Source organism: Asterias amurensis, chromosome 9 (assembly GCF_032118995.1).
Source record: "Asterias amurensis chromosome 9, ASM3211899v1".
Lineage (NCBI taxonomy): Eukaryota > Metazoa > Echinodermata > Asteroidea > Forcipulatida > Asteriidae > Asterias > Asterias amurensis.
The window spans coordinates 4789090-4806152 of record NC_092656.1 but is presented as its reverse complement, the minus strand read 5'-3'; the positions used below and the strand labels follow the sequence as shown (position 1 = coordinate 4806152).

At 39.2% G+C, this 17063-nt stretch overlaps 1 protein-coding gene and 1 pseudogene across 1 annotated transcript; both read right to left on the bottom strand.

The window, feature by feature from the left end:
* Positions 1-1219: 1219 nt before the first annotated feature.
* LOC139941790 (ryncolin-1-like) lies at positions 1220-2041 on the bottom strand. The gene has a single exon (XM_071938411.1). The coding sequence runs from the start codon at positions 2039-2041 to the stop codon at positions 1220-1222; it is 822 nt and encodes a 273-aa protein (XP_071794512.1).
* Positions 2042-15501: 13460 nt separating this feature from the next.
* On the bottom strand, positions 15502-16320 carry LOC139941789 (ficolin-2 pseudogene; annotated as a pseudogene).
* Between the last annotated feature and the right edge of the window lie 743 nt (positions 16321-17063).

Below are 17063 nucleotides of genomic sequence, written 5' to 3'. Positions count from 1 at the left end.
GCGTCCTGTAACCGTTTGTTATAAGATTGATATGGTTAGAAAGTTATTGTAAAAGTAGAATACAATGATCTAAATAAATCAGCCTCGAAATTGCGTGGTTTTCGTTTTACCTCGTTGACAGACACGGTCAGCCATTTATGGGAGTCAAGTCGGCCATTAGTTTATGGGAGTCAAAGTTTTTGACTCCCATAAATGGCCGACCGTGTTAAATCGCGACGTTAAGTGAAAACCTCGCAATTTCGAGGCCGATTTGTGCAATTTTGAGTGATACTTGTGTGGATCATTATATTCTACTTTTAAAACATCTTTCTAACCATTTATGCATTTCATAACAAACGGTTTCAAACGCTTTTCATAGACCAACTCGTCCGATCCAAGGCAACGTGTTCCTTTAATAACAAACAAAAGTAAATAAATAAAATAATAACTGACCGTAACACAAAGTCAAGATCAAAAGTGTTGACTTCCACTATACTTAAATAAACGTTTTTAGTTACAGTGAGATTACAACTGAACTAAATTAGACGTCTGACCCAAACGTTTAAACAGTGCTGGCATAATCAAAGCTATAATTGAATTATGAATGCTTACTGTACGCGTGCGCCTTTACTCCGTATCACAATCATAGATATAGAAAATTGTATCTACGATCGAAATCAGCGTAAAGAAATTTGTGAAAACTCATGGTGTTTCAAATTTTGCGCGTATATTATGAGAGCCAATCAAAGCCTTACTACAACAATAATTTCGGTTGTTGGTTCATTTTCGATCCGTGTTGAGTGTGCGTGACGCAGTAGCTGTTTAGTTTTGTAAAATATCTTTTGTCCCGGTGTGTAATGCTTTAAAAGGTTCAAAGCATTTGTTTTCAGTTAAAGGTAAAAGGTTTCAAAAAAATTTCTTAGGGCCTGTTTTATATTATTTTTATTTATTTGATGTATAGAATAAAATATTGTTTACATGACTCAGCTCAGGTTCTCCTGACGTATTTCCCACACTATTCAAATATACCGAGAATACTAGATATAAAGTAATTAGCAGTATAAAGGCGTGTCCTAGGCTTGTCAGCTTTATATAACTAGTGAAGGGGTCCTACCTCAAATAGGGTTTCAGTTGGGCAGAGCCATCCACAGAAGCGATCAACATCTGAGAGCGCCTCAAGGATTCAAACCATCGCAGGGTTGCGATTTTGTTGTTGTTCACGATACATTATCGCATGGTCTTAGTTTATTTCTCGTATCTTCATGCTGCATTTCTTCAGTGAATAGTTATTTCCTTTCCAGGTTTCCCACTGCAAGCCTTGGTTGTGCTTAACAGTTGGATTATTGTAGTACTCACCGTTGAGGTTTGATGTATGGCAGTGGTCGTACCACCAGGCACCTACGGTCCTTTCAGCGCAGTTTCGGTCTCCATTATTATCATTGTCACGGTCTTCTGTTGTAAAGGGTTTCCCAATATGTTCCTCCAGGGAATCACCCACTATTGTTTTGCTGGTTTTGTCGTACTTGGCGTTCAGGGTATACTTTTCACCTGTTATTTTGAAGTCAGAATAATCGACCCAAACAGCTTCCCCTTCCCAATCTTCCATATTGATCCTGAGCTCCCATGTTCCTTGGGGAGAGGCTTCGGTCAGAGCGCGCAGGTTATCATTCCCCAGCCAGAACTCGCCCTTCAGGTCTCCAAACCTTCTCTGATAGTCAGCCCAATTAAGATAGAAATCAACGCTTCCGTCCTGCCGCCTCTGAAACACGATCCAGCCTCCATCGTTTCCCTCCATGTCGCAGTAGACTTCCAAGCCCTCAGTCAGATTGCTAGGAAAGATGGTGTAGACACCGCTGGAAATATTGCCTCCAGCAGCTTGCAGAAGCTCCTTACAAGAAGCAAACTCTGAGCTTAAGAGAGTTGTGCCTCTGTCTTTGTCATAGTAGAAGCTTCGTTGGTTGTAAGTGAAGCTTCCAGGAAACTGGGTCTTTGTAGCGGAATTCAACTCACACCGTTTCTCGCTGTCAAAGTAGTTGATAGAGACACAGCGAGGATCTATCATACAGTCTCTCACACATGTCACAGATGACACGGCCTTTGTGCTGTTGAGAACGAAACCTTGCAGAGCCCAATATTTTGCACCAACAAATTCAGTTGTTGGTTGAAAGGAGCAAGAAGTTTGGCTCAAAACTTCTAGAGTTGAGAAAGCAATACAAACTAAACTTGCGCAGAATGAGAAAGCAGATTTGCTCTCCATCTCGCTTTGCTTCGAATTCCAATCGTGTTTGGATGTAAGATTTTTGCGCATTTAGTCGGGGTAAAAGACAGATGTGTTGTAAACCGCTTAAACCAGCCACTGTCGTGTGGAAACGAAGTGTCATGATGATGGAACTGCAAAAACCCAAAAGCCAAAACCCAAAAGCTGATTCAAATAGAAACCAATTAAACTCGGCCAATTAAACCTGTCGAGCTACTGACCCTTTGTAAGCATGGGCTTTGAGATTATTGTAATTAAGTTGCCATTGTGTAAATCCCATGACAGCTTTTTTCCTAATAAAACTACTTTCACTTGGTATCGTTTTATGGCGCTTTGGTAATCAACCCATTTTACGCTCGGTGCACTTGATGATTATTTCCCCCAGTAAATGGCCCATTAATTTTATTCATTGCAAACCAACCTGAACGCACGTCAACAGTCACAAGACCCATCACTGCTGCTGCAGGTTTGTTCCCATTAGAATCACTAGAGTACCAGTGTACAAGAACACTCAGGTCATGATTGGATTCGAACCCCCATGACAACGAGTCAAGTAGGCCTATAGGCCTACGTGGAGTGAAAGCTAGTAAATGTATCTCTGTTAAAGGCAGTGGACACTATTGATAATTACTCAAAATAATTGTTGGCACACAAAATTATTTGGTAACGAGTAATGGGGAGCTGTTGATAGTATAAAACATTGTGAGAAACGGCTCCCTCTGAAAAGTAACGTAGTTTTCGAGAAAGAAGTAATTTTCCACGAATTTGATTTCGATACCTCAGAGTTAGATTTTGAGGTCTCAAAATCAAGCATCTGAAAGCACATAACTTCGTGTGACAAGGGTATTTTTGTCTTTTATTATTATCTCGCAACTTCGACGACCAATTGAGCTCAAAATTTCACAGGTTTGATATTTTATGCATAATAATGTTGAGATACACCGAGTGAGTAGACTGGTCTTTGACAATAGTGTCCACTGTCCAGTGTCTTTAAACACCAAATACTGCCGCCAACGTCTATAAAACGAGATTATTGTCTTTTCGAACTTATGGCCTCATCAACCAGGAATCAGGCTTCGGCTCATCATCACTCTGCGCACATTATGACGCTGCTTTATTTGAACCCCAGTTTGAATAAAATCAAACGTTTCAAAAGTAAAAGCCCTGACTCAATGGCGGATGTGGCTGTTGCTAAGGTCAGCCTATACTCAACGCATAACGTGGTGATTTAGCCAGAGTCACAGCCACAAATGCGGAAGCGGCTGTGAGCTGTCTGATTGGAAACGACCGGGGCCCAATTTCATAAAGCCTGTAAGCATATAAACGTGCTAAGCACAACATCATTGTTGCTTAGCATAAACTGGTTACCAGCCAACATTTTTACATTGTTGCAACTGGTACCCCAATACTTTTGGGGGCTGCGAAGCGTTTTTTTCTGCTCATTAGCTTAATGAAATTAAGCCCTGCTGCTTCAGCACGAAATAACAAATTTCTGCTTAGCAGATATGAGTTGGATACCAGTCACAGATTGTACACGTGACATGGCTGTTTGGCTGCTGTAACCAAATTCTGGTAAGCATAATTACGTTGTGCTTAGCTTCCTGTAGTGCTTTTATAAGCAGCTCCATGAAATTGGGTCCAGTAGTGGAACAGAAAGGGATGAGGGAATCGTGCGATAAACTTACCGGCGTGGAATTTGGCACACAGTCAGAATGGGCATTATGCTATATTATATGCAGTCTTGTGGAATAAAGAAAACAAAGGATACACAGATGTTTAGGTTTCCTGATCAATTGACTCATTTATTTTTTAATAATTCCAAGGAAATTTATGTTTTTGAAACGAAATGATCATGTCAAAGGTTACGATTTTCGATATAAATTAACCGCACATGTAAATTATTCATACTGTAAGCAATTTGCTATTTATTTGGTGATTTTCCGTATTCAACAGTATCATGTTTGTTTTAAAAACTTGCAGGATTAAACCAACACAAATTAACTTGTGATTAAGTTGTTTGCCAAATAAAAGAAAGCAAAACTCCTAGAACAAAGTGAGTCGCAAAGTGTGATCCAGACGGTCACGAAACTGTTGAGTTTTCCTGGTTTTGTTTTCCTCTTTTTTAATTATTTGCTGTTGTTGTTGTTGGTTGCTGTTGTTGGTATTGCTGTTGTTGCTGCTGATGTTGTTGCTGTCGTTGTTGTTGTTGTTGTTGATGTTGTTGTTGTTGTTTTTATGTTGTTGGTGTTATTGTTGTTGCTGCTGTTGTTGTCAATGTTGTTGTTGTTGTTGTTGTTGTTGTTGTTAGTGTTATTGTTGTTGTTTTTTATGTTGATGTTTGTTGTTAAAGCCATTATACACTTTCGGTAAACAGTATTGTCCAAGTCCCACACTTCGTGTATCACAACTTATATATAAAATAACAATCCTGTGGAAATTTAGGCTCAATCGGACATCGGAGCCGGGAAAAAATAACGGGAAAACCTACTCCTGTTTTCGCGCGTTTCGCCGTGTCGTAACATGTGTTTATAACAAATCCGTAATTCTCGTTAACGAGAATTTATATTGTTTCACCGTTTTCTCAAAAAGTAAAGCATTTCATGGACTAATATTTCAAGAGAAGTCTTTCACCAATACCTTCTGTAAACCCTGTAAATTATTTGTAAATCTGTGAACTTTTTTTTTTTCTGTACCGAAAGGGTCCAATGGCTTTAATGTTTGTTGTTGTTGTTGTTGTTGTTGTTGTTGCTGCTGTTGTTGTTGTTGTTGTTTGTACAATTTTTGGTGTATCAGGGCAACCAATTTTTTCAACTTTAAAATAACACAGTACGTGCCACACCAAAATGTTTACTTATACAAGCTTTGTTGTTCAACAGCGTATGTATTATCTAATAAAACCCATTGAGCCCGTGTCCTAACTTGCGGATACGGCTTCGGCTTCGGCTACGACTTACGGCTACGGCTGGTTCGCCAAGCCATTATGCGTTGAAGTGAAGGATATCCTTAACAATATCCTTAGCAAAATTCGTAGGTAAAGCTGTAGCCGCCAGTTTATACATAAAGCCTAATGCAAATTCTATAAAGTACAGAATTACAACCCACTGTTTACATGCATAATGTGCGGAGCCACAAGCCTTGATATTAATTATGAACAACTAAAACCATAGTGTAATAACATGGTGTTTCAAAGATTCAGTATAATTCAAAAGCGTTCCTTTTTCGTTAAAAAATACACAAATTGTGACAAATTTACTCCTTTTGCTACTTATTTATCTGTTGTTCATAATGTAACATGACGGGTTGTGCCTGAGCATGTCAACTACCTTTTCACATTGTGTATTGTGATTACATCATCAAAACAATAAACGAAAACTACATGTGATTTTAGCAATAAATTTACATGAGAGCAAAATCACGTCGTCACTGTAAAACCAGTGGAATTTAAAACTTAATAAAAACTCCCAGGTCAGAATTAACCGGAAGTCCGGGTCACAGGGCATGGCCCATTCGCTGACCCCGGAAACTGGTTTTAAAAAAGTGGACTCGAATTCTGCGTCAGTTTGAAAGATTTGATAATTTTGACACATACTCCGGTCATACTGACCCAGAAAGGGTCACTACTTTTGACCCGGATATCTGACCCTGAGTTTTTAGAGAGACGGAATAAGTTTTTATTGATTTCGAATTTTAAACATTTATGAACTTTACTTTTCTACACATCTGTAATACCATGGAGTGCTGTTTTTTTTCTTTTAAAAGTGCGAGGTTTAAAACATTGTTAATCCAATTGCAATTATAAACAAACTTCCTAAACACTGTCAGCAACTCTAAACCACGTTATAATACACTTGAACAATTACAAACCGAGGTGGTTATCGAACTTTTGTTTTGTTTTCTCCTATCAGGGCACACAATGGAGCGCTGTTATCCCATTGTTGTTCAGATTGTTATTGGGCTTGTTTTTCTTGATTATAACATTTTCCATTCTTGTCTGATTTGTGTTTTATTGCCACACCATATTTGAGTCAAATTAATTAAATCTCAATGTGCAAAATTTTTAATTTAGGGGAGTGGCTTTAATATTCCACCTTTTTTTTTCTTTTCTTTTTGTAAATTAAAGTAAAATTGTTGTAATTCAGACTTTGTGCTGCGAGGACAGTTTTCTTATCTTTTAGTTTAAAAAGAACACTACCGAGTATACACGTTCACACATCATTATTATACTACCAGCTCGTTTACATGTTCAACATCAATGCATTTTTATCTAAGATACGAATTGAGGGCCGAGTCCAAACTTGCGGCGACGGCTTCGGCTACGGTTGGATCGCTAAGCCATTATGCGTTGAAGTATAGGACTTCCTTAGCAACATAGCCGCCATTTTGGATTAGGCCTAAATGCAACAAAAGTACATAATTTAATTTTAACATTTATAATGTGCGGAGCCACAAACCTTGGTATCAATTATGAACAACTGAAAGCATAATGTATTGTTATAGTAATTCATATTAATTAAGTTTCAATCAAAAGTATTAATTTTTGGTCAAGAGATAAAAGAAAAATATGCGGAAAATGTCCCCCATAGATATGTATCTGTTGTTTATCATGTAACGTCAAGGGTTGTGCCTGAGCACGTTTACCACATTTTCACAATGGTGATTACATCATCAAAACACAAAACGAGTTTTACATGTGATTTTAGCAATAATTAACATGAGAATAAAAATGACGCCACCGTATACAATACTAAAAACTTCCGGGTCACAGGCAATGGCCACACTGGCTGACCTAGATACTGGTTTAAAAACACTCTGAACCTGGAGTTTTTACAGTGAACCAGCTGTTGGTTTTGTAAGGTTTTAGAAACAGTCTCATGAATAGTTAACTTCAATTCAGATGGAGATACCTTGTTCACAAAAATGGTTCTAGTATGTACATCACAATAAGTAAGCTTTCCAATCCTGTGTATTTGACTATACCGTGCGACTGTAACATCTAAATAAATAAGCAGTAAACAATTTACTACCGAACAACTTGGACCAAAATTACTCTAGAGTTGCAGTCAACGGAATTCCATGCTATTTATACTATGTATACTTCAAATTAGCGAGAAATCTTACATATGCTAATTGGTATCACGCGGCATTTTAGTCGGTAGCATGTTTGTAAAAGCAAAATTTATCTGGTTTATTCTGCGCTAAGCAGATATTATTCTTGGCAGCCCTCTTTATTATTTCCAGCCCCTATAATGTCGTGATATTTCGATGTAAACCAACGTTACTTCAAACGTATCTATAAATTAATTACCAAGTGATTGTTTTTAAAGAAAGACTTTCTTTGGAAAGTTTTTCTCGTATTATCTGTTGTTCGTAAAAGTCTTAGTAAACTCACTTAGGCCTACACATGGCTGGGAACATTCAAAGTAATTTAACAATAATGTCACCATCAAATCAATAATTGTGATATCTGTAATGAATTTACATAAAAAACGCGTCACTTTAAAACAGTATAGGCCTACAACTCGATTTTTTCCCCATTTTGAATATATTTGTTTCTTTCCTTTTTAATAAAAAAACCAAGATTTACCTGCACTTAGCAGATATTTTTTGCCACACATCACAAGAACGCAAAATATATAATCTTCATTACGAAGCAAACACATTACAAAAAAGGCTGATCAAAATTACATACACATCAGTTATTGAAAAAATCAAAACCATTAAGGGCAAATAATCAAACAAAAGTCTGTCGTCATAAAAAGTGGCACAAAATTCCAACAAACCGCTTTGCCACAATTTTTGCATGATGTGTTATATTTAATCATTGGATGTTCCTCCGTAATATTATAAAGCAGGAACAGCATTGGACAACGCCAAGAGCCATAGAGCTATACGCGCAGTGCGTGTTATATGGGGGAATTAACCGCGAGTGTATTAAGTATAGTCTGGTTCCACGCATAGATTTTTGTTGCGTCGTAACGAGCTGGGGGAATCGGATAATTTCAAATAAGGTTCGAAACCGCGGCTTCGGCTCCATATTCGGCTCTGGCTAGCTTGGCCCCGCGGTTGAATTGACAATTATTGCGTGTGCTTCGCGTGCGTGCTCAGGGCTTTAGACGAGAGAAAGAAGCCTGAAGCCGAATCAAAAGCCGAAGCCGTTAATTCGAAAAGGGCCAAAATTGCAACGTGAAAACCTTGCACCGCCGCGATAGGGGCGGGGCGGGGAGGAAAGCGACTATTTCAAGCCCCCACATGTCGTAATATTTGCATGTAAATTAAGACTATTCCAAACTAATTTATAAATTAATTACCAAGTGATTGTTTTAAAGAAAGACTATAATAGAAATTTACTCGACTATTACCTGTTTTTCGCAATTAATTGACTTGGTAAACTCACTTACACATGGCTGGGAACATTTACATTATAAGTAGGCCTAATAACAGTATTATAATATTATTTTATTTGTTTTTCCTTTTCATTTTTATACTTTTTTTTTTTTTTTTTTTTAAAGCAAAACAACCAACAAAAACCGGCCAACACAAAACCCACAAAAAACACACCACAAAATATGAAGAATAATATTTGTCCTAAATTTCGAAATAATCGAGGACAAAACTAAATTCTAAACTTTGGTACCATTAAGGTATAATGCTAAAATCACACCAACTTCACAAAGAGTCCTAAGGCTAAACATAATTTATTCACAGTAGTATTGATACTAATACCTCATTCCCAAGTACGTAAAGTCATTGTGTTTTGAAATTCGTATGCTCATCCAAGAACTTATTATTGAACATTTTTGTTTTTTTCTTGGTACTGAAACAAAGGAACCCAAAAAGGATCCTTATTGCAATGTAACCAGTGGGCCTAACCTGTGTACCTTGAGGCACATAGCTGTGGATGATGATTTCATAAATTGTGTGAAACCTCTTTTTTAAACTCTCATTCTAAAAAAAATGCGCAATAACTTTTTGTATAGAGAAAATCCAATTTCACTTTGCTCAATGATATTATGACCAAACCACGCATCTGGTTGCTAATGGTAACTAGACTCAAGAGCTTCAGTCCAAAATGGCGCAATGAGCAATAACAATTGGAGGATGATCCACTTTTGCCATAGGGGTGTCGTGAACTTTTCTGGTCATTGGTTAACAAAGAAAAACTGTCTACAATAACTTTCTTTGGATGATTGTTTTCTATAAGAAAATAACGAGGACGAACGCAATGAAACCTCATGCTATTAAAGGAACACGTTGCCTTGGATCGGTCGAGTTGGTCTTTGAAAAGCGTTTGTAACCGTTTGTTATCAAATTGATATGGTTAGAAAGATGTTGTAAAAGTAGAATACAATGATCTACACAAATATGCCTCAAAATTGCGTGGTTTTCGTTTTACCTCGTCGACTAACACGGTCGGCCATTTATGGGAGTCAAAAAGTTGACTCCCATAAATGGTCGACCGTGTAAATTCGCGACGTAAAATGAAAACCTTGCAGTTTTGAGTGATACTTGTGTGGATCATTATATTCTACTTTTAAAACATCTTTCCAACCATATACATTTCATAACAAACGGTTTCAAACGCTTTTTTTATAGACCAACTCGTCCGATCCAAGGCAACGTGTTCCTTTAAAAATCAACAGGTCCTATAATGGCCGCCTAATACGCAGAAAATTCCGAACTTTACTTACAACACAATAATTAAATGCATAAACAATATGAATAATGCAACACCCATACGCATTGTGGATGATATGTGTGTGTTTTGTTTCATTGTACATACACGATACTGGATGTTTTATGTGAGTCTGGATACAAGCCAATGAATGATGTGGTAGTACCAGCTATTAAACCAACAAAAACTCTGTGGAATCATTTTTCTCCACAGGTCTGTTGCTGCTAATAGAATGATTCCTTGCAATGACGTCACACTATCAAAAAGCACTATGAAGAGGGGGGGGGGGGTGGTGTATTGACATGGGGTCAATATGAACTATACTGTATACGCGCGCGCACTATATGTGCAACCACAAGCCAGCTTTCACCACGACGACACAGCCTCTTTAACACTAGACTTTTACAAGAAAAGTTTAATTGAAATAATATACAACATGTCGTATATTATGCAAAACTATGTTGTGATTATATTTGTTTTGATTAAAGGTTTAAAAAATTAAAGATTGTTCATACGATTCAAGTTCCCCTGAAGTATTTCCCGCATTATTTACACATACCATTTTACTGATGAAGGAGTCCTACCTTAGATAGGCCTTCAGTTGGGATGGGCAGAGGGGGCCAGTCCACAGAAGCGATATCAACATCTGAGATCGCTCAAGGATTCAAACCAACAGTTATAATTTTGTTGTTATCGCGACAGCAGTCTTAGTAAATTGGTCGTATCTTCATGCTGCATTTCTTTAGTGAATAATAATTTCCTTTCCAGGTTTCCCATTGCAAGCCTTGGTTGTGCTCAACAGTTGGATTATTGTAGTACTTACCGTTGAGGTTTGATGTATGGCACGCGTCGTACCACCAGGCACCTACGCTCTCCTGTGCACAGTGTCGGCTGCTACTAACATCATTGTCGCTGTCCTTGGTTGAAAAGGGTTTCCCAACGTGTTCATCAAGGGAATTACCCACTTTTGTTCCACTGATCGATTTGAACGCGGCGTTCAGGATATACTTTTCATCTGTTATTTTGAAGTCAGAATATACGACCCAAACAGCTTCCCCATCCCAATCTTCAATTTTGATCCTGAGCTCCCATGTTCCTTGGGGAGAGGCTTCGGTCAGAGCGCGCAGGTTATCATTCCCCAGCCAGAACTCGCCCTTCAGGTCTCCAAACCCTCTCTGATAGTCAGCCCAATTAAGATAGAAATCCACGCTTCCGTCCTGCCGCCTCTGAAACACGATCCAGCCTCCGTCGTTTCCCTCCATGTCGCAGTAGACTTCTAAGCCCTCAGTCAGATTGCTAGGAAAGATGGTGTAGACACCACTAGAAATATTGCCTCCAGCAGCTTGCAGAAGCTCCTTACAAGAAGCAAACTCTGATAAGAGAGTTGTGTCTCTGTCTTCGTCATAGTAGAAGCTTCTTTGGTTGTAAGTGAAGCTTCCAGGGAACTGGGTCTTTGTAGCGGAATTCAACTCACACCGTTTCTCGCTGTCAAAGTAGTTGATAGAGACACAACGAGGATCTATCATACAATCTCTCACACATGTCACAGATGACACGGCCTTTGTGCTGTTGAAAACGAAACCTTGCAGAACCCATCGTTTTGCAACAACAAAATCAGTTGTCGCTAGAAAGGAGCAAGAATTCAGGCTCAAAACTTCCACAGTTGAGAAAGCAAGGAAAACTAAACTTGCACATAATGGGAAAACGGATTTGCTCTTCATGTCGTGTTGTTTATTACTCTTTTTTTTCTTCTTTTTTTTTCTGGGTCTGCCCCCAGTTTTGCATCAAATTAAGCCAATCAAAGAAATAGCTTTTGCAAACTGCTCAACAACCAACAAAAAGCTTGCGAAACACTAATGGGGAAAAGGCTTCACTGCGTGATGAACGCACCTAAGTATATTACGCCTATAGCCTCGAACTACACGACAAAGATCGAAACAGAAAAATATACATGTAGGCCTATACCAACAAACCTCAGCCAATCAGTTAGGGACATGTAAAACGTAGTGCATACCTTCTAAAATGAATATGGGATGCATTTTATTTTAAGGGCAGTTCCATTTTTTCCGGTTTCGTCTTGTGAAATGGGACAGTCCAGATTTCACCCCGTGGATAAATTCTGGTTTATTGTACACCTACTCAATATTATGCATCCAAAATGTGTAATAACTAAATACAGTTGCTAATTTTCAATCAATTTTGCTAAAGAAAATGCTACTCTAACGAAAAACAAAACCGGTGAATTTTGAATGCAGCTGCGATGTGCATTAATGTGTTTCACCAGGGGTTGGGGTGGGTGCGGAGATTTTGTTTGATCCTGGTTTCCACAAATAAAATCGAGTCTGTATCTTTCAAATTTGTTGTTGCATAATTCACCAGGGGTTGGGGTGGGTGCGGAGTTTTTGTTTGATCCTGGTTTCCACAAACAAAATCGAGTCTGTATCTTTCAAATTATAGTTCTCTCTGTGTTGAAGTGTGATCGAGGCTAGAAAGCGGACTGTATTTGGTATCATGGGAATCCATATCCTTTAACAGCAAGGGAACACGACAATAAATGGCGGCATCATCAATGCCCAATATGAAAAAAGTCACATATTATTATGTGATTCAAATTTGATTTTTGATTATTTTTAGGATGAAAGCAATGCACCCTCGTAAATGCTTTGAAACTGTAGCCAGTGTCCAATTTCATGGACCAAATTATGGTAAACATTAACTTTCTACTGAAGCAAAACCACGCAGGATACCAGTCATGGATTTTACATTTGAAATAGTATACTTTCGCTGCACCTTTCTCTGATAATTTGGTTGTGCTTAGTACCTTTTGTGATTAAGCAGCTCTATAAAATTGGGCCGTGATGATTTCACAAGCCTTTTGAAATAATCTCCTTTCAAAAAAGGACATACAATGATATAACCATCCCTTGACGCAAATAAATTTGACCGACTTTTTCTCCCCAAAATTGCGCACAATAAAACCCAACTTTAGAATAAAAAGTCACGTATACCTTAAACGCACTGTACATAAGCGCTTTACGGATAGGCATTTAGGAACGTTACAGAATTGGTAAGAAGAAACATTCGTGACGATCACAGATTTACATAAAACTTACACGGTATATGATGATGGTAGAAAACATCCCTTGAATTATATCTGTCTGAAATGTCATATTTGATGCGAAATAAATTTTCTAAATTCGCATTTGGAGTTCATCGCTCAGGGAGCGTTTTATTAATTTTTGTTTTTGCATCAATGTCATGCAAAATGTGTAATCGGTTTTTCACTATCTCGTGACCCAGATGGCCGATCGTTCTCAAACTTCTTCAGGTTTGTCAGTTTATGTGTATGGTGCTTACACTTTCAGCAACTGTTTTGTTGGCAAAACCAATTCCCTAATGTCCCCTTAACTCATTTTGGGAACTGGCCAAGTAAATCATTGCTGATGAGACCTTACTGCATGAATTCTTTAAAAAAAATGTTTTACACAACTGAAAAACATAGAGGTTCCACCCAGCAAACAGACTCCTTGTACAGAAGAATAAACCACAAGTAATGGCGACCACAACCCGCTCGATAAAACTTGAGGTAAAAATAGTATATTAACCACGGACCGCATATGGTTGCCAATGGAAACTTGAACTCAAAGGAGGCTAAGAAGAAAAAAAATCAATTATTTACGCTAACTGCACATTGCGCGTGCACACAAAACCACTGGTTGGCGAAATGAGGGAACCACGCGCCTTTTTCTCTACATGTGACACGCTGTGATAAGGTTCATTAAACAATATCGTTGTGCAAGGGGGAAATTTTATAAATATAATCTATTATACATTTTACCTTTTGATACTGTGGAAATAAATGAACTTTAAACCTTGAACCTTAAGAGTTACACAACCTATGGAACTAAAAGACCCCATGCATTGGCCGCCATTGGTGTTGAAACGTGTTTTCGCGTGAGAGGCTTTCATTGGCTAAGAGTTGCATGTTTATGATGGTCGACCCCGATCTGCTATACCCGGTACGTTCGAATAGCTTGTATGTCATTCCGGGCTCACCCGGTACAGTCCCACGTGCCCTGCTTGTGGAACGGGTCACTTGGGGCTGGCCCGAGGTGCATGACCACGAGAGGGTGAGTGATCGTTCGATAGAGCTCTTGTCAGGGGTTCACCCGAATGAGCACCGCGAGGTCGACACAGGGAATTCGGAAGCTAATCGCACGCACCCAGTGTTTTTCATCAGCAAGTTCGGGTGGCGATTAGACTTGATTAGACTGAGTATAGACTAACCAGAAACAATAGGGCAAAGGGAGTTTGACATCGATCCATGCTCTGGAGCATGATCGACTCACCATTCGAGAGCTACGTCACGGTTCTGGTCAAATCTAGTCGCTCACCCATCTCGCTGAAAGATGGTGGCCAATGACGTCATGTATGTAAGTCCATATATCACAGAAAAAAATAAAACGAAATCTGCACACTCGGGGTTGTTTCTGAAATGTCGGAAACGATCTAGGTATTGTATCCGTTATTGTAGGTCCCCTAACCTTCAAATTTTAGTGCTTATTGTGACAGAAAAACGGTGTTAACGCATGTTAGCAAGACCGTTCACCATGGATTTGCATTATGACATCTTTCATTTTCCATGCAGTATATAAGCACCGGAAGGTTAGCATGCCTTTTCGTCGTGTCATTGTGGTTAGCAGCGCTATGAAATGGAAATCTTTAGCACAAATTCGGCCGTTTAAGCAGCTCCATGAAATTTGGACCATCTTCATGGCTCTGCTTACCGCCGAATTCTGCGTTTCCATTCGCCGCTTTCGATGCACGCGCCGAATTTTATGTGTAGCGAAGAATGCCAATTAAAAGCACACACCCAAGCAAACACACTCAAAAATGTTAAGCTGTTAAATATGCATGACGTAAGCGCATACTTTCCTGCTTCCGTAAGCGCCGATTCTTTACTTACGGTATAAGCAGAGCCTTGAAATTGGGCCCTGTGGATCGCGCTCGTATGTGCAGTAACTTGACATAAAATAATTTGCAGTATTTTTAGTAAGTTTCCTATAGGCGTGTCATTTCTACTGACGAAGGAGTCCTACCTTCAAAAGACACTGGACACTATTGGTAATTGTCAAAGACAAGTCTTCTCACTTGGTGTATCTCAACCTATGCATAAAATAACAAACCTGTTAAAATTTGAGCTCAATTGGACTTCGAAGTTGCGAGATAATAATGAAAGAAAAAACACCCTTGTTACACGTAAGAGTGTGCTTTCAGATGCTTCATTTCGAGACCTCAAATTCTAAACTTGAGGTCTCGAAATCAAATTCGTGAAAAATTAATTCTTTCCCAGAAACTACGTCACTTCAGAGGGAGCCGTTTCTGACAATATTTTCCCGATTACTCATTACCAAGTAAGGTTTATGCTAATAACTATTTTGAGTAATTACCAATTATAGTGTCCACTGCCTTTATGTAGGGATTCAGTTGGGCAGAGCCATCCACACAAAGCGATATCAACATCTGAGAGCGCGCCAGGATTTAAACCAACAAAGATTGTGTAGTGTTATTCACGATACATAATCGCATTGTCTTATTTTATTTCTCGTATCTTCATGCTGCAATTCTTCAGTGAATAGTTATCTCCTTTCCATGTTTCCCATTGCAGGCCTTGGTTGTGCTCAACAGTTGGATTATTGTAGTACTCACCGTTGAGGTTTGATGTATGGCACGCTCCGTACCACCAGGCGCCAACGCATTCCAGTGCACAGTTAGTGCTTTCACTAATATCATTGTCACGGTCCTTGGTTGAAAAGGTTTTCCCAATGTGTACATCAAGGGAGTCGCCAACTGCTGTTTCACTGTTTGATTTGTACGCGGCGTTCAGGGTAAACTTTTCACCTGTTATTTTGAAGTCAGAATATACGACCCAAACAGCTTCCCCTTCCCAATCTTCCATGTTGATCATGAGCTCCCATGTTCCTTGGGGAGAGGCTTCGGTCAGAGCGCGCAGGTTATCATTCCCCAGCCAGAACTCGCCCTTCAGGTCTCCAAACCCTCTCTGATAGTCGGCCCAATTAAGATAGAAATCCACGCTTCCGTCCTGCCGCCTCTGAAACACGATCCAGCCTCCGTCGTTTCCCTCCATGTCGCAGTAGACTTCCAAGCCCTCACTCAGACTGCTAGGAAAGATAGTGTAGACACCGCTGGAAATATTGCCTCCATTAGCGTGCAGAAGCTCCTTACAAGAAGCAAACTCTGATAACAGATTTGTGCCTCTGTCTTCGTCAAAGTAAAAGCTTCCTTGGTTGTAAGTGAAGCTTCCAGGGAACTGGGTCTTTGTAGCGGAATTCAACTCGCACCGTTTCTCGATGTCAACATAGTTGATAGAGACACAGCGAGGATCTATCATACAATCTCTAACACATGTCACAGATGACACGGCCTTTGTGCTGTTGAAAACGAAACCTTGCAGAGCCCAATTTTTTGCACCCCAAAAATCACTTGTTGGTAGAAAGGGGCAAGAATTCTGGCACAAAACTTCCAGAGTTGAGAAAGCAAGAAAAACTAAACTTGCACAGAATGAGAAGAAAGCTTTGCTCTCCATGTTGCCTTAGTGCTCCCAATACCCAATTCAAGTTGTGTTTGGGCCAGTTGAATATTCAAAGTGAGTCAATCAAATAAATAGATTTTGCAAACTGCTCTTCAACTGACCAAAAAACTTGCGATTTTAAGGGGAATATATAGCCTCACTGCTTCACATGATCGCACTCAGTGAATACACTTTGTAACTAAACGATAAAGATCCAGACTGACAAATATTATACCAGCAAACCTCAGCCAATCAGTTAGGGACATGTAGTACGTATATATACCTTTGGATATTAAATATTTTGGGGGATGCATTTTCTTCATAATAATATCTTACCGATCACTTGTTGGAATATGGACAGTTCCATTAACACGGCTTCGGCTCGTGAAATGGAACAGCCCAGATTGAACCCCGTAATAATAGTTCGGCCAGCTTGACCCAACTTCATGCACTGCTTAAGCACAACAAAAATATGCTTACCAGAATATGGTTACCAACCAAACAACCATGTCACGTTTACAATCTGTGACTGGTATCCTGCCTATCTGTTAAGCAGCTCCATG

What these genes read in the sequence shown, in the direction of transcription:
- LOC139941790 (XM_071938411.1), bottom strand. Translation starts at nt 2,041, where the DNA reads ATGATAGATCCTCGCTGTGTCTCTATCAACTACTTTGACAGCGAGAAA.